A 23,620-nucleotide genomic window follows, 5' to 3' on the forward strand; every position below is an offset into this window, starting at 1 on the left:
ATATATATATATATGTATATATATATATAATATATACATATATACATTATACAATATATTCGCATATATATTTGAATATTAAAATGCATATATACGCATATATATACATACTGTGTGTATATATATCTAGACATATATAAATCTATATATGCCTATATAGAGAAATATATAAAAATATATTTGTATATCATCTGGACGCACATCTAGACATATCTATACATACAAGCATATGCATATAAATATACAGAGTTATATATATATACCCACATGTAAATATATATATTTACATATTTTTTATTTATATATATATATATATTATAAAATATATATAAATAAACATATATATTCATGCATGTGTGGATATGGAGTGTGTTAGTGTGGGTGTGGGGGTCTCTTGCATGCATGCACAGAAAAATAAACAAATATTATAATTAATATTTTATTTTATTTGCATGCACCGCCCCGCCAGCTGCAACGCGCAGCCACATCAGCGCTCAACCTCTACGATCCGCGCTCCTGTGCTGCTGCTGCTGCTTCTGCTGCTGCTGCTGTGCCAGTGAGAAGATGTATACCAGGGTAAAAATGCTGCTGTTTTCTTCTTGTGGTTGCTGCGCGAAGCAGCAGCACCTGCTGCACTGTCTCCTTGGGGTGTCTCCTCCTCCCCAATGTGGTGAGAAGAAGACCAGAAGGCCCTGCGTCTCCCCTCTTCTCTGCTTGCTGCTGCAGCTGCCGGAGCTGCTGCTGCTGCTGCTGCCCCTGCTGTTGCTGCTGCTGCTCCTGCTGCTGCTCCTGCTGCTGCTCCTGCTGCTCCTGCTGCTGCTGCTGCTGCATCACTTGACTTGTCTTGCAGCTCCAGTCTGCTGTTGTCTCCCTCAAACAAACAACGCAGCCAGCGAAGCCACCACCCCACCCTCCCCTGCACGGTGGTTAGCTCTACTCCTGCTGTTGTTGCTGCAGCAGCAGCAGCAACTGCAGCAGCAGCAGCTGGGGCCCAGCTAAGACTGCCTCCTGATCTCCCCCCTGCTGCTGCGCTGGAGCTGCCAACACAACTCAAACAAGGACTCCCCAGAGACTGCAGCAGCACGCACGAGCTGCAGCAGCTGCAGCCGTTGCAGCAGCAACTGTATGAGCCACTATGGTCCTGCTGCCGGTGTTGCTGCTCCCTTTGCTGCTCCCGCCCTTGCAGCTGCTGCTGTTGTTGTTGCTGCTGCTGCTGCTTGTGCTGCGTTCCTGATGTTGCATCTGCAGTTGACCAAATGTCTCCTAACTTCTGCAGCCAGCTCCCGCCTGCTGCACTGCTGCTGCTGCTGCTGCTGTTGCTGCTGCTGTTGCTGCTGCTGCTGCTGTTGCTGCTGTCGGTGTGGGCGCCAAGCGTTGCATGTTGTGTTGTGATGTGTTTGTCTTTCTTCTCCTTCTCTGTCTCCACCCCTGAGAGCTTAAATGCTTCTTTGGGCTCGGGGAGATAAATCATTTTTCTGTCTTCAGCGGCGCCGTATTCAAACATTTCCATAAAAATTTGCATATGCCGGCTCATCATCTCCACCATCCGCTCGTCATCCTGCGGCAAACCCAAGCCCCAAACACCGCATGCATGCATGCATGCATGTATGCATGCATGCACGGAGAGTTTCTGCAGTGTATGTACACTGCAGGGTTTCACACCTTCACTCACACACCAACTCCGTTCTTGCATGCATTTGGACCATTCTACTTGTAAATAAAACAAAAACATTCATGCATGCATGCATGCATGCATGCATGTATGCATGCATGTACCAAAATATATATGCATGAATGCATGCATGCACAGACGCTCATGCATGCATGCATGCAGACACGGCAATGCATGCATGCATGCGTGCATGCATGCATGCACCAATGTCCATAGATGTGTACATGCTGAAGCATGCATGCATGCATGCAATTCACCAGTACAATGAAGCATGATGCATGCATGCATGCATTCAGTGTTGGTTAGTTTACCTCTGAAAAGCGTCCTGTGAATTGAGGGTGTTTATTAAAGAAGACGAGCGCAGCAATAACTTCCCCTGAGCGATCCATCACCGGAGCTGCCAATACACTGCGCGTCTTCTGCTCAAAATTTTCATCGAATTCGGGATTGAAACGAGGGTCCTAAAGGCATAGCAGCAGCACAAGCAGCAGCAGCAGCAGCAGCAACAGTTACAAGGCAAGCAGCAGCACCAGACGGAGCAGAAACAGCGAAAGCAGCAGCAACAGACGCAGCAGAAGCAGCAGCAGCAAAAAACGGGCAGAAGATGCAGTAGCGAATAAGCAGCAGCCGCATCACCAGGATATGAAGCAACAGCAGAAGCAGCAGCAAAAGCAGCAGCAGAAGCAGCAGCAGCAACAGCAGATGCAGCAGCAGGAGACGCAACAGCACAAAGCAGTCAATGTACAGTCGAGGACGGAAATATATTTATGCATATATATACACTATATATATTGTATGTGTGAATATATATATATATATATACATATATATATGCATATATATATATATATATATATCATTTCTCTCCCTCTTTACATATAGCATTTGACAGACATATATATATATATATATATATACTATATGTATAAATGTATATATATATATATATATACACTATATGTATATACATGCATATATATATATATATATGTTTACCTCTGAGGCTTCTGGGCAGTTGAGGATGGTTTTGTTTTGCATAACCCAAGTGGTGATGCATTTGTTTTTTGTTTTATGCATGCGAATTGCGCTGCCTTCTCCGAAGACAGCCTTAGACCAGACTTCGTCGCGACTAGGGTCATACACAAACAAAGCTGCCTGCAGCAGCCGAAAAAACAAACAGAAATAAGACGAAATATAAAGAAAAAGACGGAAAAATACAAGAAAAGGTTAAAAAGGAAATGCAGATAAATGCATGCAGATTCGATAGAAACATTAAAAGATACCCTATGAATAATATGAATAATATTAACCACTTCAACAGTGGATACAGCTAGCTAGCTAGCTAGCTAGATAGCTAGTTAGCTAGCTCGCCTCGCGAGCTATGTGTACGACTCGGGAGGTCTATGGCTAGCTAGCTAGCTCTCAAGCTATCTATCCATCTATCTGGCTAGTATAGCTGGCTAGCTAGCTAGCTGTCAAATATTACTGCAGGCTTGTATAGCTGGCTAGTTGTTTGACTAGCTAGCTGTTTACTACCTACCTGGCTAGCTATGTAGCTGTATAGTTGTACAGCTAGCTAACTAGCTACATAGGCATAAGCTTAGACAGCGTTCTAGCTAGCTAGCTGGCTAGCTGACTAGCTAGCTGGCTAGCTGGTTGGCTAGCTGGCTAGCTGGACAGGCCTGCGGTGTGTATCAGCAGCGGTTGTCGCCTCTTTACCCTCTCGCAGTGGAAGAGCTTCGGCCCCTCAATTAAAACCGTTTCAAAGATTGCATCGAGCTGTACGCACACCGCACGCATGCATGCATGCATGCACCACCCAGCTGTATATGAAGCAGGCTCCTCCACCTGCTGCCGCACGTCCCAGCTAGCTAGCTATCTAGCTAACTAGCTAGCTGGCTACTCAACGAGCTAACTGTCTAGCCAGTTAGCTAGCTCGTACATTAGGTAGGTAGGTAGGTAGCTAGCTAGCTAACCACGACTAGGTCGGAGCAGTAGCTAGCTGATGCCTTACTTGTTGCTGGTGTTTGAGCCTGTCTGCTTTATCTAAATCAATCACCAGCAGCTGCAGCATTCCCAGGAGACAGCCGCAGCAAACGCCCGAAGCCGCGCCGAGTGTCTTCACTATCCTGAAGGCATGCAAATACATTAATTCAGTTAGCTGCTGCTGATGTAATTAGAAACAATTACAAAAGAATTAAAAACAACAAACACCAGAGACAATAGACAGCATCCATACACTCAGCAAGCACGTGCAAGATGCAAGCTGCGGCTGCTGCAGCTGCTGCGGCTCATTCTCCTGCAGCAGCTGTATTGCTCAGCTCCAAATGCTGCTGCTATTGCTGTTGCTGTTGCTGCTGTTGCTGGTGCTATTGTTGCTGCCGCTTCTGTTGCTGCTGTTGCCGCTGTTGCTGCTGCTCTTTGTGCTGCTACTGCTGTTGCTGCTACTGCTGCTGCTGTTGCTTCTGCTGCTATTGCTGCTATTGCTGCTACTTCTGTTGCTACTGTTGCTGTTGATGGAGTTGCTGCTGGTGCTCTCCCATGTTGCTGCTGCTGTTATTGGTGCTGTTGCTGCAGCTTCTTTTAGCTGTTTCTTTCTATTTCTGCTGGTGCGGGTACTGTTGGTGCAGTTCATATATATGCTACTTTCTTCTGCTTTCTGCTGCTGCTGTCGCCGCTGCTCCCGCTTCTTTCGCTGCTGCTATTGCTGCTGCTATTGCTGCTGCTGCTGCTGCTGCTTACCCGAATGCTGCAGAAGCTCTTTGAGCGGCGGTGAGATTAGGGGGCGGGAAGCCTAGTCTACTTGCACACGATTCGATGGTAGAGCCAAACAAAACGCCTGCAGTGTCACTGCACAGCTGCCCCACAGCAGCAGCAGACAGCGTAGCCAACCCGAACTTCACTCCTAGTGTTGTATCCAGCAGCTGCAGCACAAATGCAGCAGCAGCAACGCATGCACATATGCATGCATGCACGAAGCAGGAAGACATGCTTATCGTCTCTGAGTCTCTAGATGTATTTCTACGTTATAGTTTTTTCTTTGTGTGTTTGTAAATTCTATAATATCCCTCTATGCCTTGAAGTGCCCCTTCTACTTGCACTGCAGCCGTTGCTGCTGCTGCTGCTGCTGCTGTTGCTGCTGCTGCCGTTGCTGGTGCTGCTCCTGTCGTTAGCGCCAGTGCCACCGTTTCTGGTGCTGCTGCCGTTCTTGCTGCTGCTACCACTGCCGTTGCATTCGCTACCGCTGCTGCTGTTGCTGCTGCTGCTGCTACCAGTGCTGCTGCTGCTGCTGCTGCTGCTGCTGCTGGAGGTGTTTGCTTACGTCTCCTAAGCGTATCATGATAAGCTGATCCATCAATCCGAAGCCAACCATAGGAAGAGCAGCAACACCAAAGACATGCCAAGCCTCTCTCCAGGTTATTTGACCGGCTTCTCTTTTGTCTTCAGGCCCTCGTGTCTCTTCTTCACTCCTCCTCTCTCTGCTGAAGGGGGCTGCTATGGCCTGCTGCTGCTGCTGCTGCTCCTGCTCCTGCTGATGCTGCTGATGCTGCTGGTGCTGCTGCTCCTGCTGCACCTGCTGCAGATCGTCGTGGGCCTGCGAACGGAGAGGATGTCTCGACGCCTCTTCTTCCTCTTCGGCTGTCACACGCTCCTTCTCTTGCTGCAGCTGCTGCTGCTGCTGCTGCTGGGGCTGCCAAAGCAGATGGTGGTGGTGCTGCTGCTGTGCAGTGGCTGCCATTGGAGAGGGCACAGCAAAAGCAGCAGCAGCAGCAAATGCAGGCGACGAGGGGATGTGAACCTCCCGTAAACCCCCCAGCTTCCAAGTCAAACAAAAGGGCTGCTGCTGCTGCAGCAGCTGCTGCTGCAGCTGCTGCGAGAAAGGAGAAGAAAAGTTAAGTGCTTGCATAAACGGCGAGGCAAACTGCGTTGTCCTTCGGGCAGCATCAATAGCAGCAGCAGCAGCAGCAAACATAGGGGGAGCGCGGGCAGCAGCTGCTGTTGCTGCTGCTGCCTCTGCTCCAGCAGCGCCGCTTGCTGCCAGCAGGTGCTGCTGCAGATCGTGCAGCAGCTGCCCCGCACAGCCGGGGGGAAATGTGCGGGTGTCAGTGCATCTCATCAAGAACCCACTCAGCGAGGCTCTAGTCCTTATCTCCAGAAATGGATAGCTGCTGCTGCTGCTGCTGCTGTTGCTGCTGCTGCTGTGGCTGTTGCTACTGCCGTTGTGGGTGCTGCTGCTGCTGCTGCTGCTGCTATTGCTTCTACGGGGGGCGCAAACAGAAGCTATCCCGGTGTGGCCGTTGAGGAGCGCTGCATTATTTCTGCTGCTGCTACTCCAGTTGTTGCTGCTCCCATGGCTGCTGTTGCTGTTGTACTTGCTGCTGCTGCTGCTGCTGCTACTTCGGCAATACGAAGAGACGCAGCAGCAGCTGGTGCCGCTAAACAAAGGACAGTTGCTAAGGCCGAACCCTCCATACACTCCCGTTGCAGCTCTTATTTCTGCTGCTGCTGCAGCTCTCATTTCGGCTGCTGCTGCTGCTCCTGCTGTTGCTGCTGCTGCGGTTGCTGCTGCTGCTAAACCGTAGCTGGGATATGCAGCAGCAGCAGAGTAGCGGAGGTGCCGGTGCCCTACGTATGGGGCCCCCGCAAGGGAGGTAAACGAATGCAGCAGCCAACAGCGCCCCATCGTGCTGCTGCTGTTGCTGCTGCTGCAGCTGCTGCTGCTGCAGCCAATGCTGCTGCTCTGGAGGCTTTGTTTTAGGCAGTCAGGCGCAGCTGTCGCTGCCACGGTAGTGGCAGCAGCAGCAGCGGCTGCTGCTGCTGCTGCTGTTATTGCCGCTGCGCCGGTGTAGAGAACGCAGAAACACGCAGCCGCAATGCGCGTGTCGCCTTGGCTGCTGTTGAAGCCACCTCTAATGCTGCTACTGCTGCTGCTGTTGCTGCTGCTGTTGCTGCTACTGCCGCTGCTGTTGCTGCTGCTGCTGCTGCCGCTGCTGCTGCTGCAGCGTGGGTTTCATTGTATCTCTGGCCAGTGATAGGGTGTGTAAGCCAGCTGCTGCACCTCAGGGTGGAAAGCAAAACACTTCAGCTGCAACGGCTGTTAAAAAGTGCTGCTGGTGCCTCGGGTGCTTTTGCTGCTGCTGCTGCTGCTGCTTCTGCTGCTGCTGCTGCTGTTGCTGAGTTAGTGTTGGTGGTACCCAGTAGGCGGGTGCGCCTCCTCTTTTTCGGAGGGCTCTTTGGGCTGAGGACTCATCTTGAGCCGGCAGCTGCCCTTTCTGCTGCTGCTGCTGCTGCTGCTGCCTCTACCGCTGCTCTAGCTGCTGGCCCTGCCGCCCTCGTTGCTGCTGCTATTGCTGCTGGTGTCTCAGTTGGTGCTGTTGCAGCAGTAATCCGGAATCCAACTGCAGTCGGTTTGTCTGTCCCCGTATCCATGCGGTTGCTCTCTCGATGAAGAGCAGCAGAAGCAGCAGCAGCAGCAGCAGCAGCGCCAGCAGCAGCGCCAGACAAGGGGGAAGCAGGAGAGACTGCAGAGCGAAAACTGCTATGGAAGATGATGCCGCCTGAAGAGGAGACAGAGAGAAACAGAACTTGAGATGCGCCACAACCGCAGCGATCTTTGGCGCTGCAGCTGCTGCTGCTGTTGCTGCTGTTGCTGCTGCTGCTATTGCTGCTGCTGGTGGTATGAAGTCGTTGCCTTCTGCGCGTTTGTGCAAGTTACAAAGTTGTCCCTGCAACCTTCGGATGTCTGTAGCAACAAGGTTCGCACCAGCAGCAGCAACACCAGCAGCAGCAGCAGCAGCACGACAGCGGCGACTAGCAACTGGCGCCTTCCTCTGTGTTTCTGTTTCGTGTCTGTCTGCTGCAGCTTATTACCTCACTGCAAGCAGCAGACTCATTGATTGTCTAGCAGAACTCCTTGATGGTCACGAAAGCAACAATTATGATATAAGACAACCGCAGCAGCTGCTGCTGCAGCTGCTGCTGCTGCTGCTCGCCAAATCCTTCCTGCTGCGCGCCGCAGATCACCGCAGACGCAGCAACACTGAATAAATATTCGAAGAAACTCCTACGTTGTCTCTCCTGTTGCTGCTACTGCTCCTCCACCTGCGCTCTTCCGTTGCTGCTGCTGCTGCTGCTGCTGCTGCTCCTGCGAGGCTGCTGCTGCTCCTGCAGCAGCACGCGGGCGGCTTCGGCAGCACTTGTCGGGCCTTCAAGTGCAGCCTTCTGTATAAACAACTTGTTAATGCAGCTTATATCATTAATTAACCGTAAATAACCCTAAAAACAAACAACGTATCTTTTAGCTGCTCGCCTGCGATCAGACAGCAGCAGCAAGCAGCACAACTGCACGAAGTGTCTGGTCACATTGAACGGGGACGCTGCAGCAGCAGCACAGCAGCAGCAGCAGCAACAGCAGCAGCTGCTCTCGAAGGCAATATTTGTTCGTATTATCTCCTTGGAGAGTATATTCTTATACTGTTGTTGAAGAGTTAGCAGAAAAGCAGCAACAAACACCGGCAGAGTATAACAGCTAGTGCAGCAGCTACATCTTGTCTGTTGACTTCAATTGATGCTTGCAGCTTGGCCTTGCTGAAGTTGGTAGATATGTTCTTCTACTTACATGCAGGTTGCCCTCTGCTGTCTCTGGGGGTAGTGCATGAAGCAAAGGGGGATCGGCTCCCCTTGCATGTGGGGTTGCCCTGCAGCAGTAGATGCAGCAGCAAGTGTGTTGCAGCTAATCTCATATCGCAGCACCTCAGCCACAGTGATTAGGACGCCCGAGGACTGGCGACTATGGGGAGGGGGGGAAGTTGAGGAGAAGAGCGCAGCCTACTACTTGTAAGCACTTATCCTAAGTACTTTAACTTTATTGCTCCTCGTAACACTCCAGTAATAAGACAGCAGATTCTCTTTTCACTTGCTCGTAGTGCATCGTTCTCCATGGGGCAGGTGTAAGCAGCAAACCCCAATCCCACATCTGGCCTGTACAGTGCATAGCAATGATTCGTAAGAAAGGCGCTTGCTGTTTCTCTTCATTCTGGTAGCTTAACTATAGCCCCCTTCGATAGGAGATTCAACTACTAGCCCCGCAATATTCCACAACCTCTGCTGCGGGCATCTCTACCCGTGAAGCAGAGCATCTATCTTTGCAAAGTTAGCCAAGTACCCCTAGTGTCCCCTTGCCTCCGGATGACTACCATCTCAGCCAAGGGCTATGTGGCTAGCATTGCAGAAGCGCTGGAACATGCTTTCTTTTATTCAAGCCTAATCCCTACTCACCCCTGTTCTCGCATTATCACTCAGATAGATTCAATGCAAAAGAGTAATATTTCCCTAGCTCATTCCCCCAGTAGGTTTGCTCCACGCCGACCTTCGCACAGGGTCCTTCTACTAAACTGTAAGAGGCTCTGATGTTGTCTCCCTTTCATACTTACAAGAAGGTCCCGCGACCGGTCCAGCTCCCTCTTCCACAGCCTGGCAGTCTCCTTTGCCTGACCTATTTGAGGGGGAAGAAGGGGGGCGAGCTCCTGCTTCTTGTCTCTTTAGCGCGCCCTCGTCAAGTGTGTCGGTGACGTTCTAGTGGGCATGGATTGGAGGACCAAGGGCTCTTGGGTGCTCTGCTTGATGGGCTAGCGAAAACGATTGACATTGTGTGGGGTGTCTTTTCATGTGCAACTATCAATACCCTGTTTCGTAGCCGCATGATAAGTGTGCCGATTGGTATAGGATGATAGGAGTACCATAATTCAGGAATGCTAATTTTACTTCATTACAATGGTTGCAAAATCAAGCAAGTCCGTCGAATTAAAAACAATATTGCCTATACTTCTCCACAGCACTGAGCGGGCAGTGGCGCTGCATGCTGACAGCATGGCAAACTTTGCACTGCGAACAAGTATTATTTATAAATTTAAATCAGATTTAAACCCGTTCCTCTATTTGTTTTCTATTGCATCCCCATTGACAGGCGGGCTGATTGTAGGGCTCTGTCCTGCAGGAGGAAGCAAACGAAGAAGTGCATACTTGTGCGACTTCTTCGGTCAGCGCATTGGGGTACATCGTAGAGTTACGCCCAGAGTAGATAAATCACCATACGTTTGACGTTAGTATTCTCCTACCCTTGAGGACATTATTGGCATTTCTTTCGAAGTTCCAAAACAAGTAGAGTGTCACTACGGGAAGGAGTACCTGGAGAAGACTCAGTTATAATGAAGTGAGGCTCCTTGGATAATGCATGCACATGCAACGACTCGCAGAGGCCAGGGCAAAAGAGAGCATTACAGTTAAGTTTCCGAGGGGCAGAAAACATAGACATAAGGGGAAGCTACTGCGCAGCAATTTCTCAGAAACGTCTGCATGCCCTCCTCTGCGCAGCGACGACAACTACAATGGTGGGCATCATCGGCAGCACAGCTTAAACTGTGGGCGTGCACATTCATTTGCAGCCAATTGCTCAACCGCTTTCGTATCTTTCTACTCAGAGGCTCTCCGGTTTTCACTACCTTCCAGCTGTGACTCCGTTATTTTCTTTGCCGATGGCTAGCTAGAGGGCGCAGCCAACTTTTGCATAGCATTTTGGGGCTTGGACCCTTTCAAGAACAATACGGGCCGTATCTCACGGGTATACTGATGTTGCACGGCGACGGAAGCTCACTGCGTATTTCTGAATAGGCTATGATATCCGCATCAAAACGGGGCATTCACCCCTTTTCTAGAGGGCGGCTGATGCATTTAATATTACACAAGTGCACGGCACGAGCAACAGGGTAAAGCGTCTCTGTCGCTTTACTCTGTTGCTCGTGCTGTCCACTGCCACGCTGTACGTAGTGGGTTCGAACTCCAGTGACCGTATTCCGCAAACTACTTACAGGGGTATGTGCGTTGGTTTCGCTAGGAGCCCCATTCCCTCAATCTATACTGTGGGATAGGTTAGCGCTTCGGCCGGCGAGACGCGCGCTTCGGTGCAGAAGCGCATCAGGAGCGAAGGGCCCTAACGTGCACTCCCCGTCCTGACTGAACATCAAAGCACATTGGAATCAACTAATGGAAAGAGCTCCCAGCAGTTCAGTTGCATTATTCGAATTAATCCACAAGCACGCATTTTGCGTGCCTGGCCGCTTAGGGAAAAGGAAGCGGATGGGGGGGCCAGCGAGAAGTCTGCAGCGGCAATACCACCGTCTGCTTCCCTGTTGCTTCTGGCCGTGTTGCTGCGGCTTCCTTTGCTGCAACTGCTGCTTCTGCAACTAGGCATTCCGTCTGCTTAGTTGTTGCAGCTGCGAAAGGGACCATGGATTGGGGGACCATCCCAATCAATAGGGCAGCGAGAAGTCTCTCGAGGAGGTTCGCATGTATCATGGACAGAAAATAGATTAAGCAAAGAGCGCTTCTCTCGCTCTTGGCGCTCTACTTTATACATTCTCGAGCACCTGACGCCTGTGCGGAGAACCCTGCAGTGCCGGGTGCACGAGAATAGCCCCTACGAAAAGGCTCGAAATGGGGTTAGACAACAGTGTTTCGGTGTAGACCAGTACAGAGGAGCGACGGGTCGAAGAATGCACCGTTATATTATACATCAACCCCGCACGAAGGCGGAAGTCAAGCCATTGTTGGTTTCGCGGGATACAGAGCATCAAATGCTGAGACGGGCCTCATGCGTTTGTTCACGTTGACCGAGTGCCTCCTGAGGATTTTAGACGGTCATGTTATGGTCAGTGTTAACACACTTCGTGTACTGGCGCCGGAAGGCGCTAAAGAACTTCGGGCTCATGTCTGTAACGATGCCTTTCGGAAAACCGTGGAGCTTCCAGACGTGATCAATTAATAATGGGGTCACTCCCTCCTGTAAAATAAACCTAACAGGGGATGAAGTGGACATACTTGCTGAGTCTATCCACGACGACGCAGATGCTATCACAGCCACTGACTGATGGTAGCCTCCCTATGAAATCCATTGAGATATCCGTCCAGATCCATACGGGAAATGGAACACTCAACAAGACTGCAGATTATTTGGTGTTTCTTTGGTATTGCTGCTGGCATACTGGGGAAGCGAGGATATATTCTTCTGCCGAAGGGCGCATCCCTCCACTGGGACGACTTCGTCACCCGCTTCACCGTTGTTTAGCCCATGATCGAGTGGAATGCCGTCTTCCATCTATCTTCCTTAGCCATACGAATCTGATGGAATCCCGCCTCTAGATCAAGAGTAGGGAAGTATTGTGGAGCCCCCAGCATCTCTAATAGTTTGGATGGGAGGTAGCGGAAAGCCAGGAGCTAGCGTAAGAGCATTCAGAGCTTGGTAGTTGACTACCATCCGCATCTTACGCTCCCCTGAACAATCATCCCGCTTATCTCCGTAAGATATTAGAATGCTGGGTTCAGGACTGAGGTTCATCCTGCCTCAAAGAAAAGGGAGCAACTGTTGTGAGGAAGGCTCAGCTCCCATGGCACGCCTTATTGAAGAGCCAACTGTCTTCAGGCGTCACCAACTTTCTAGTGTGTTACCGAGTGTGGTAGTATGGCTTCACATCAGTGTCTCATCATGCAGTCTTGTTGGTATTCGCACGAGAGCCGCCTCCGTCTCGTGCTTCTCTTCTCCCATTGTTGGCTACGTGGAAGCCCCAGATTTGATAGCTGTGTCGGATACAGCCGGTGCTTTCATCGTAGGAGCACACGTAGGGGAGTACGTGTGCTCCTGAACAGCTGGCCTACACTGTCTGTAGTGCACAGGCACTACAATGGTGCTCTGGTGTGGCCTCTAGAGGCCTAAAATCAGGGAAAGGAACGAATACTGTAGAGTATTTCAAAGAATGGGGAGATTAGGACACTTCTAGATAGGGAAGCCGCTTCATAGGATCAGAGCGGTCGCCAGCAGGCACCAGCTTGGGGCTGGGTGCGAGGCTGTTGCTGCGACCCTGGCCCACGCCCTAGGCGAGGGTCGCGGGATCTGTTCTATTATTCTGAGTTTTCCTTGGGGGAACAATAATAGGACGTCGATCATATATTTGGCCGTTAACGGTGTTTATTGGTGGTTTCAGCGAGAATCATGGGGGCACACGCGATAGTAGCGTGTGCACCTATTCTGTCTAACCTAGGGATCTATCGTAGTAACAGTGTAGGCAGCTTTCACTACACTGTCACTACGTGAGATTCCTAAACTATACTGAATAGATGCACACACTGTATCCCGACACCAAATTCTACGATTCTCGCTGTAAACCACTAATAAACACAATTACCAACCAAGTATAAGATCGACTTCCTACTATTGTTCCCAAAGAAAACCCAGAACAATAGAACTGCTGCCCGACCCTTGCCGAGGGCCAGTGCCGGTGTCACAGCAATAGCCTCACACCCAGCTCCAAGCTGGTGCCGGATGGCAGCACTCTGATTCTATTAGGCTGCTGTTGTACCTAATAGTGTCCTAATCCCTGAAGTATTCTATAGTAATTATTAGGTAGGCTTTTCTACCTACTAGTGTCCTAATCCCTGAAGCATTCTAGAGTATTTATTCCTTTTCATGATACTACGCCTCTAGAGATCACACCAGAGATCCATTGTAGTGCCCGTGCGCTACTCTGATCGTGTGACCGCTTCGGTGGTAACCCTGTAGGCGGGGTATCCGGAAAGACTTCCCGATTGGTACACAACAGCTCAAGAACATCCAGCGGTGTATCCTGCGACACTGCTGAGTCTATTCACGCGTCGAACTGGGTATATTCTAACTTAGCCGTTTACTACGGTGGCTTCTCCTTATCCTCCGCGTTCACCGGGACATCGGGGGCGTGTACACTGTCCGAGCTAGGGTGTGTATGGCCAATCAAGGCACAGCACAACTCCCCTTGTCGTTCATCCAAAAACCTAAATGACACTGCGTCCTCGGCCTCAGGCCAAGCCAGTAGCTGTACAACATACTGGCTTTGCCAGTATGTTGTACAGCCCCTGCACTGGTTCCCTTAGAGTCTGCATGATTTCCCCAGCCTGCTGAACAATAGAGTCTATCGGAACCTTCAGTCCTGCTTTGTTATAGTAATTGTATCTCCTAGGCGGTGGACGTACGAACACTGCGGCGTCCACCGATGTCTTGCCTCCCACTTGCATGGCGAGTGTATCGTATGCCTGCTCAGCAGGGGTCCGCTGGCACGCTTCTTTGGTGTCACTGCGTGTGGATTTATCTTCACACGTTCGGACTACGGGTAGCCCACACCACTTGCCATTCATACATGTTCGCAGCTTATCGGACTGAAAATACCAAGCAAGCTTCTGCTCAGTGAGCCAATCAAGCCCCAGCAGTAGTTCGTGAGGTACAGGACCAAGTAAGAAATATGCCGTGAAACAGTCCTGACCGCACCACATCGTTAGTCTCATTACCCCGCGATCGATACGCAGCGGCTCCCCATTAACCAACGTAAACTCCTTTGGAAGGCGCCGCACCTTAAGCTGCAAACGTTCAACGGTCTTAGGGCTAATGGAACTTCTCGAGGACCCTGTATCTAAGAGCGCCTCACAGGGGCTTCCCGCAACATTACTCGTAGGGCTGCTGTATCGCCCACGCTACACAACACGCCCCCCCTGTTGGTGTTCTCTTCTGTGCGGGCCGCCCGCCACCATGGCGATTCAACGGCCCTTTCGTCGTGCCCATAGACCTCAGCTGGCACCTCTGCTGACTCTTCACCGTCATCCTCTATCACACACCTTGGCTCTACGTCTTATTCGCCTGCTGGCACTGAGTTGCCCTGCTCCTCCGCTGACTGCTGACATGCTTCAGGTTACTTGAGCACTGTCTTAGCTGGACTGTCCTCAGACAAGAACTTCTACCCCTACTCCGGGAAAACTAGTATGTCGTTAGGTTTGGTCGCTACTGCGCACATCACCATTTTACCCTGATTAGGTCGCCTAGCACGTTCGTCTCGCTTAACGTCTAGGCTCGCCCTTTTAAACGCTCTGTGCGCTCCGCATTAGGGTTTGTTGTCTGCCCTTCCGTCCTCTCCCTTGGCTCGAATCTCGTGCGTCCTGGTGTTGCGCAATCCTTAGCGAAGTGACCTAGTCCACTATATCTCATGCACGTCTTCTTTGCTCTGCGCATTCCCGGCTGGCCAGTCGGACACTTCCTAGCTCGGTGCCCCCCTCCTTTAAGATTTATTACTTGGCCCTGTACCTTACGATCTATTTCTGGGGCTTCATTGGCTCACAAGCCTCCCGTAGCACTCCCTACCGTCTGCTGATATATTCGGTCCCCTGCTGTCTTTGGTAGGCGTCTGCCCCCAGCAGCTCCTCCCTGTAGACTCTGTTGAGTTTCCCTCTTGAGTTTGTTATACTCCTCCGACTTTCCGTGGGATGGCCATTGTAGCCAATGCAGCTGCCGCCTCCTTCCAGCTTCGACACTTAATTGCTCTTCTTTGTGTGACGGCCCATCTTAAATCCTTTGGAAAGTTGTGCAGGAAACAAATTACCTTGCCTTCTGCAGACAATTGGGATCCTTGTGCAATGATCCCCCCGAAGTTAGCTGTATACGCCCTGTGGTCCCCCTCCCACTTGTTGGCGGCTACTCTTTGGAGTAGGGTAGCTCGATGGATGGTAGCGAAACACAAATTCATTTCTTCCTTTAGACGATATTAATCTCTCATGTCCAACCCAGTTCGTTTGAGGTGCAACCAGTATGGCAAGGCGTACTCTGCTAGGTACCCCTAGATCATCACCCCAATATTGCTGCGGCACAAGCTATGTCGACTTATCAAGCAGAATAAGGGTTTAGGGTTTAGGGTTGGGATGTACGGCCAGTGTCTGCATCGAAGAACACTCTGCCTGGCTGTATAAGCAGGCAAACACACCGTTCAATCAACGCCGGGGGTTAAGGGTTTAGGGCTTTTTGCAGGGAACTTCCTCTGCATCAGGCAAGGCAGGTGTGGGGGTAAGTTAGGCTACTTGCAACTGCCTCGATGAACCATATGGTGCTACTCAGTATAACGAGGGGATGCGTTATTAACCGTCGTTAGTAGCATCACAGTAAGTACAACAAGACGTCGTTGTAGGCAGCTGCTAGCTTGTCTCCCTGTCTCCAGTCATCTTGCGCTCAGAAGCACAAGGCTGTGGGGTTGGTGCGTATAGGAGGCTTCTTATGATGAAGTTATATTGGGGTTCTTTTCAATATCTGTTGCAGGACATCCCCGCATGCTAGTTTACCCCAGCCCCATTTTGGTGCATGCATGCTCTATCAGCGTATACACTTGGTACAAGCACGTTTTTGGCTCTCAGCAGTCAACCTGCATGCAAGGAGAAGTACTTCCACCCGTTTAGAGAAGGAAGGCTGCTGCAGCATCTCTCTACACAGCTAGATACTAGTCTCAGGAATAGGGTTAGTGATATGTTTGCTGCTGCCTAAGGGGCTCCGAAACCGCAGCAAGAATAGGCCCGTAAGGGTTGAAACTAATTAGGTTGCACTACACAGGAGTCGCAGCAGCAGAGCAGCAGCAGCTTTTTGCTGCCGCTGCTGCTGCTGCAGCAGCAGCAGCAGAACGCCGTATGGACAGGCACAGCGGAAGCATGCTGGCTGTCGGTGTGTACGAGCTGAGATTGTTAAAACAATTATTTATTCTTTTATTTTACTACTTCTGCAACACTGCATAAAAGCCCCAGCAGCCCCGAAGAAGCCCTTCACTGCAGCAGCTGCAGGGGTGAGGGCCCCGTGGGCCCCCCACGACCGCTTCTGCTGCAGCAACAGCAGCAGCAGCAGCAGCAACAGCAGCAACAGCGGATTCCGTCAAAACAACACTGCAGGTGGGGCTTACAGGAGAAATTGAGAGTAAAGTATTATATTTAAAGGGCACCACCTAGCTGCTGAGACTGCTAAGGAGGGCTGGGGGGCCCCTGCTTGTTGTTAGAGGAAAAAGCATCGTCTTTAAGAAGTTTGTTCTCTATAAAACAACTGCAACAAATTCTCTTAAGACCTAGTCAGAACCTGCAGCAGCAGTTGCTGCTGCAGGCCCCCGCGAGGTGCCCACTTGCTGCTGCTGTTGCACAGCTCGGACTGCTGCACATGCCGCAGCAGCAGTCGCAGCAGCAGCAGCAGCAGCATCGACGACAAAGGTCTGACCCTGCGCTGTAGCAGCTGCAGGAGCAGCAGCAGCATTGGCATGAGGGGGAGCGAGCCTACGTCATAGCAGCAGCAGCAGCAACAAACGGCAGCAGCAGGCGCAATAACAACAGCAGCAGGAACAGCAGCAGCAGCAGCAGCAGCAGGGTGTTGCTGCAGCAGATGGGCCAGCGTCGCCGTTTGCCTAGCCGCCCTGTGGGGGGCGCTGCCCCGCTGCAGCAGCCTGCGGTGTATGCAGAAGAGTTTATGAGGGCTCCTCGTCGGTTGCAGCCGCTGCTGAGGAGCAGCAGATATCCCCCAGAGGAGCAGCACTTGCTGCTCCCACCTTCAAAGAGAGGCCCCCCTGCAGCAGGGGAGTGGCTGCAGCATCGGCGCCAACCGCCGCCTGCAGCAGCAGCAGCAGCAGCAGATGTAGGGGCTCCGAAGCGGCAGCAGAATCAGCAGCAGCAGCATCGGAGACGAGTAATCCTGCAGGAATGCCCCAGGGCTGCTGCGGGAGAGCCCCGTGCTGCAAGGGAAGCAGCAGCAGCAGCAACAACTGCAGCAGCAGCAACAGGTGAAGCAGGCACCAAAGGGAAAGACATACGCGGAAGAAATCCGGCAGTAGCAGCAAAAGAAGAGACAGCTGCAGCAACAAGGTCTGCAGCAGCTAAGACGCGGGCAGGGCATGCAGAGCCTGCAGCAGCAGCATCAGCAGCAGCAGCACCACTTCGAGCCAGACGCCCTTCTGCTGCAGCAGCAGAATCTGAAGCAAGCACATCTGCAGCAAAGGATCGTGGTGAAGGAGCAGCAGCAGCATCAGGAGGAGCTGCTGCTGCTGCTGCAGACACGTCACCTCCCGAAAAGAAGCCAGCAGCACCAAAGACTGCAGCAGCAGCAACATCAGCAGCAAGCCCTGCAGCATCTGCTGAAGCCGGGGCAGGAGAAGCAAGACATGCTAGACGCGCAGATACAGCAGCAGCAAGCGCCTCACCAGAAGCAGCAGATACCTCAGCAGCGGCAGCAGACACCTCAGCAGCAGCACCGAGTGCGTCTGCAGCAGCAGCAGCAAATACTGCAGCACCAGCAGAAGCAAAACGTGCTGCTGTCCGCGAGGCACCAGCAGCAGCAGCAGCAACTGCAGGGGCTGCTGCAGCAACGGCAGCAGGCCAAGGAACGAAGAGGACAGTCGTATTAACCAGCAGGCTCCCTGTTGCTGCAGCAGCAGCAACAACAACACCAGCAGCAGCAACAGCAGCAGCAGCAACAACTGAAGCAACAGCAGAGAGGAACGGAGAAGGGAGAGAGAGGCAACGGGAGGCTCTTGCACGTGCAGCTGCTGCTGGCGCCGCTTCAACTGAACATCAAGTGTGTCGCAACAGCAGCAGCGGCAGCAGCAGCAGCAGCAGCAGCAACAGCAGCAGCAGCAGCAACTGCCTGCATGAGAGGCAGGATCGAGGAGTGCTTCTGTACCGCACAGCCGCACCCAGCGGCTTCCCCGCGGCACAGCGGCACTCACCAGTGGTTTAGGGTTTAGGGATTAGGGTTTAGGGTTTAGGGTTTAGGGTGTGTGTTTTGTGTGCGTTTGTGTGCCTCAGACTGAGGGCTCTGATTTGCCTGTCGTCATCTGCGACTTAAGCCGATATACCAAGGGACAGGTCTGCTGCTGTTGTTTCTGCTGCTGCTGCTGTTGCTGCTGCTGCTGCTGCTGTTGCTGCTGTTGCTGCTGACGCGGACTTTCAGGTGCTGCTGCAGGTGCTGCTGCTGCAGTAAGGTGTGCTTCGTGGTGCTTGGATATTGCTTCCAGTAATTGCTGCTGCTGCTGTTGTTGCTGCTGCTGTTGCTGCTGCAGATAGGTTTTCGCTGGCGCACTGCAGCAGAAGCAGCAGCTGGCATCGGGGGCCCCATCTGCGGAGGCAGCGGATGCAAGACCCAGCAGAAGCAGCAAGAGACTGCAGCAGCATTGCGTTTGCTGCAGCAGCAAATTGCTGCTCTCCGCGAAGAGAGGGGCCTCCCTGATGAAGATTTCTTACGTGCTGCTTTGCTGCAGTGCAGCAAAGAGAAGGAAGCAGCAGCAGCAAAGGTGGACAAGTTGCAAGCAGCAGCAGCTGCTGCTGCCGCAGAAGCTCGATCTGCTGGCTTTGCTGCAGCAGCAAGCAAAGCAAACGGGGACCGCAGCAGCAAAAGACTGGAAGATGCCGCAGCACGTGCTGCTGATCGGGCTGCTGCTGCTGCTGCTTCTCTAGAGGACGCAACACAGGCTGCCGCAGCAGCGACTGCAGCAGCAGAGGAAGCAGCAGCAGCAGTAGCAGCTGCTGCTGCTGCTATCGACCTTACTCAAGATCATAAGATGCGGCGGCTGCTGGAGCAGCAGCACCACCTGCAGCAGCAGCAGCGGGTGCTTCAGCAACTCCGCACATATCAGCTGCACTTCAGCTACACAGAAAAAGGAGAGAATAAACAGGCAAGCAGCTTCCTGCTTCTGCTGCTCCTTCCTGGTGCTACTGTTGCTGCTGCTGCTGCTGCTCTGGCTTTTGCTTCTGCAGCATTTGCATGCTTTTCATTTGGTGCTGCAGCAGTGCGTTGGGTTGCTGCTGCTGCTGCTGCTGCATCGAGCCTGCATGCATCTTTACTCCTTTTGCTGCCTCCCTTGACCTACACCACATGAATATTCTGCTGCTGCTGCTGCTGCTGTTGCTGCTGCAGGCTCTGGTGCAGTGCCGTGTCTGCGTGCGCTGCGCCTTTAAGTTGAATTATGATGCCCTGCGGAAGGAGACCCACAGAGAGGAGACACGGAGACGGCTGGAGAAGCAGCAGCAGCGGCTGCTGCGGCAGTTGAGGCGGCTTGAGAGGAGAAGCGCCTCTCGCAGCAGCAGCAGCAGCAGCAGCAGCAGCAGCAGCAGCAGCAGCAGGTGCCTCATTAGGAAAAGAAAGAAAGGAGCAACCCAGACGCTGGCGCGGGGTGTATGCCCACCTCTAGCACCGGGGGAAATCGTCCGGGTCAGCAGCAGCAGCAGCAGAAGCAGCAGCAGCAGCAGCAACAGAAGCAACAGCAGAGACGCCGCTGAGGCGTTTATCATCTCCAGCAGCAGCAGCGACAGCAGCAGCGACACAGATTCTTCTGTTGTGTTTAGCGGGCACCATCAAGCTGCAGCCAGCAAGGACTCTGCTGCACCACCAGCTGCTGCAGCAACAGCAGCAAAAGACTCAGCTGGCGGAGCAGCAGCACCAGCTCCTGCTGCTGCTCCGCACGTAGCAGATCCCGCGTCTTCAAAGGCAGCAGCAGCAGCAGCAGCGCCACGGGCTGCAGCAGCACACGCTCAGCCCAGCAATGGTCGCAGCAGGAGCCCTGGAGGGCAGCACTTAGGGCAGCAAGACATAGAGCAGCTGCAGCAGCGGCACCAGCAGCAGCAACAGCAGAGTAACGTGCGGCATATACCAACTAGCTGGGGCCGCAGTGTCAGCCGAAGCGTTAGCAGAAGCATCAGCAGAAGCCCCGCCAGCTGTCCCCGCAGCCGCAGCAGAAGCAGCAGCAGCACCAGGAGCAGGCTTTGCAGCAGCAGCAGCAGCAGCAGCAGCAGCAGCAGTAGCAGCAGCAGCAGCAGCAGCAGCACCTGCTGTGCTACGGAGACCTCGAGGCAGCTGGGGGGCACCCCAGCGCCTTCGGTAGAACCACACCGGAGCAGCAAACCTTCTGATGGCAGCAGCTCCCCTGTGCTTAAGCCCCAAAGGAGCAGCAGCAGCAGCAGCAGCAGCAGCAGCAAACTGGGAGGCAGCGAGAGCCACAGCAAAAGGAACGGAAACACCAGTAGCAGCAGCAGCAGCAACAACAACAGCGGATGCACTATGGAGGCCACTAAAAGGTATGGAGACAGCAGCAGCAGCAGCAGCAGCAGCAGCAGCAGCAATCCTCAAGGCAGCCGAAACGCCCGATATGACAGCAGCACAAACGCCAGCTGCAGGTTGGCTCCTCGTAACAGCAGCAATAACAGAAGCCGCAGCAGCAGCAGCAGATATAGGCCCCGAAGCAGCAGCAGCAACAGCAAATATCCTACGTATAGCAGCAGCAGCAGGCGTCCCCCTGACAGCAACAGCAGCAGCAGATACCCGCCCTATGGCAATATAAACAGATACCCCGTCAACTGTAGCAGCAACGGCAGCAGCAGCAGCAGCAGCGGATATCCTCTCTACAGCAGCAACAGCAGATACCCGCCCTGCATCAGCAGCAGGGACCCGCGGTTTGGCAGCAGCAGCAGCAGCGAATACCCTCCCTATAGCAGCAGCAGAATGCCCCCTTATGGCAGCAGCAGCAGCAGCAGACATCCGCCCTTAAGCAGCAGCAGCAGCAGATACCCGCCTTATGAAAACAGCAGAATCAGCCTCCCGCCGGGCAGCAGCAGCAGCAGCAGACTACCCCCTTACAGTACTGGCAGCAGCAGCAGCAGATACCCGCCTTACAGCAGCAGCAGCAGCAGATACCCGCCTTACAGCGGCGGCAGCAACAGCCGATACCCCCCTTACAACAGCAGCAGCAGCAGCAGCAGATACCCCCCTTACAGCAGCAACAGCAGCAGCAGATACCCCCCTTACAGCACCAGCAGCAGCAGCAGACACCCTCCTTACAGCAGCAGCAGCAGCAGCAGAACTGGGGCTTACACCGGAAGAGCCCCTGAGTTGAGCAACCGGTTCAGCAGCCGCAGCAGGAGCGGCAGCAGCAGCTACCGCAGCAGCAGCCGAAGGAGGCAGCATTTGGTAGAGCGAAACAGCAGCGGTCAAAGGGGCCTCAGCAGCAGCAGCAGCAGCAACAGAAGGGTCCACCCCATGCGCAGCAGCAGCCGCAGCATTTCCCTGGAGAGACGGGTAAAGGAGACAGCAGCAAATAACAGCAGCAGGGATGCCAGGCTCGGAAGACACCGCAGCAGCAGCCGCAGCAGCCGCAGGAGCAGCAGCAGCAGGAGACAGAATTTCCGTGCACCCCACAGAACGCCGGCGTGCCGAGCGCATGCAGCAAAGCCCGTTGCGGCTTCTGCTGCTGCTGCTGCTGCTGTTGCTGCTTCTGGCGGGGCGAGAGCGGGCGCTGACGGCCCCTGCAGCAGGGAAGCAGCAGCAGCGCACAAGGACAGAGGGCCCTTTGTGCAGGAGACACCTGAGCAAGCAGCAGCAGGAGCAGCAGCAGCAGCAGTAGCAGCAGCACGGCAGGAAGAAAGAAAGGCAGGGCCGTTGGCATCTGGGGAGCTGTTGTATGAAGAAGCAAAATGCGCAAGTGACCCTGCTGCAGCAGCTGCTGCAGCGGTTGCTGCTGCCGAGGACGCAGCAGCACAAGAAGCAGCAGCTGCAGCAGCAGAAGATGAAGCAGTTGTTGCAGCAGCAGACGCAGAAGCTGCTGCTGCATGCGGAAACATGGATTACCACCGGCTCTCCTTGAGCGCCTCCTCTCCTCTTCGAGAGTAGCGGAGACCCGCTGCAGCAACAGCAGCAGCTGCTGCTCAAGCAGCAGCAGCAGCGAGAGCTGCAACTGCTGCTCAAGCAGCAGCAGCAGCAAAAGCACCAACTGCTACTGCGGCTTCAGCAGCAGCAGCCGCAGCAGCAACTGCTGCTGAAGCAGCAGCAGCAACTGCTGCTGAAGCACCAGCCCCAACAAATGCTGCTGAAGCAGCAGCAGCAGCAGCAGCAGCAGCAGCAGCACAGGGAGGAAGCCTTTGCTTCCCGCTGCAGCGTAACCCCGCTGTAGGCTCTGAACCTCTTTTTGCTGCTGCTGCAGCGCTTCACTGACAGTGACTTCTAGAACAGCTGCTGCTAAAGCAGCAGCAGCAGCACCACTTTTAAGTATCCCTCTAAATGCCTTTTTAAGCGTCTCCTCAGATGTCTCGCTGAGTGGCTGCCTCTATGGGCTCTCATCTGTCTTCTCAACTGTCTCCTTTAACTGTCTCCTCAACTGTCTCCTTTAACTGTCTCCTCAACTGTCTCCTTTAACTGTCTCCTTTAACTGTCTCCTTAGCTGTCTCCTTTAACTGTCTCCTCAACTGTCTCCTTTATCTATCTCCTTCAAACTGTCTGCTTAACTGTCTCCTTTAACTGTTCACTTTAACTGTCTCCTTTAACTGTCACCCTTTAATGTCTCCTTAACTGTCTCCTGCAACTACGCCTTGTAGGCTACTGCATGCACTGACAGCAAAAAACTACTGCTGCTGCTGTCGCTGCTGCCTTCTACAGAAGCTCCTGCTGCAGCGCAGCAAGCGCTGCCGCAGCACGTGCTGCTGCTGCTGTCCCCATCCACAGCAGCACAAGCCTTTACTCCTCTAAGGCGCAACACTTCGCCTCTGTCAGCAGCAGCAGCAGTCGCAGCAGCATCAGCACCACTATCTGCAGCAGCAAAGGCAACATTGGAAGGTAGCTGCTGCGGCAGCACCAGCTGCAGCAGCAAATACATTTAAGAAAGCAGCTGCAGCGGCAGCAGCAGCAGCGGCAGTAAATCCACTTTAAGCCAGCTCTATTGTTGTTGCAGCAGCAGCAGTACAGCAGCAGCAGCATCAGTAGCAGCAGCAAATCCACTTTAAAAGACATTCAGGAAGCAAAGGTATTCGTTGCTGGCAGCATGCGCTGCAGCACGCTGCAGCAGCTACTCTGCATATTTTGCTGCTGCAGCCGTTGCTGCTGGCTCATGCTGCTGTTGCAGTCTCCAGCTGCAGCAGCTAGTGCATGCAAGTAGCCGCAAAAAAAAAACAGCTGCAGCAGCTTCTGCTGCTGGGTATTGCTGCTGCTGCTGCCATCTCAAGCTGCAGCAGCTAGTGCATGCAAGTAGCAGCAGCAGCAGCAGCAGCAGCTAGCTTAGCCTAGCCAGTTGAGAAGGTGACGGGGGTTGCAGTCTGCTGCGCGGT

At 53.1% G+C, this 23,620-nt stretch overlaps 3 protein-coding genes across 3 annotated transcripts; 1 reads left to right on the forward strand and 2 right to left on the reverse strand.

The window, feature by feature from the left end:
* Positions 1-487: 487 nt before the first annotated feature.
* On the reverse strand, positions 488-2,710 carry EAH_00002110 (hypothetical protein; the record flags this gene model as incomplete). Its single annotated transcript, XM_013394630.1, has 3 exons — positions 488-1,558; positions 1,984-2,133; positions 2,669-2,710. The coding sequence occupies 3 exons, from the start codon at positions 2,708-2,710 to the stop codon at positions 488-490; spliced, it is 1,263 nt and encodes a 420-aa protein (XP_013250084.1).
* A 1,279-nt stretch (positions 2,711-3,989) lies between these two features.
* EAH_00002120 (GAF domain-containing protein, putative) lies at positions 3,990-6,356 on the reverse strand (the record flags this gene model as incomplete). The annotated part of the gene is made up of 3 exons (XM_013394631.1): positions 3,990-4,290; positions 4,415-4,530; positions 4,995-6,356. 3 exons carry the CDS (start codon positions 6,354-6,356, stop codon positions 3,990-3,992), a joined length of 1,779 nt encoding a protein of 592 aa, XP_013250085.1.
* Positions 6,357-15,295: 8,939 nt separating this feature from the next.
* EAH_00002130 (hypothetical protein, conserved) lies at positions 15,296-22,193 on the forward strand (the record flags this gene model as incomplete). Its single annotated transcript, XM_013394632.1, has 7 exons — positions 15,296-15,351; positions 15,452-15,520; positions 15,831-15,900; positions 16,776-18,203; positions 18,341-18,400; positions 18,595-19,140; positions 19,449-22,193. The coding sequence occupies 7 exons, from the start codon at positions 15,296-15,298 to the stop codon at positions 22,191-22,193; spliced, it is 4,974 nt and encodes a 1,657-aa protein (XP_013250086.1).
* Between the last annotated feature and the right edge of the window lie 1,427 nt (positions 22,194-23,620).

Source organism: Eimeria acervulina, genomic scaffold, assembly GCF_000499425.1.
Source record: "Eimeria acervulina Houghton genomic scaffold, Eah_scaff7, whole genome shotgun sequence".
In the NCBI taxonomy this organism is placed as follows: domain Eukaryota; phylum Apicomplexa; class Conoidasida; order Eucoccidiorida; family Eimeriidae; genus Eimeria; species Eimeria acervulina.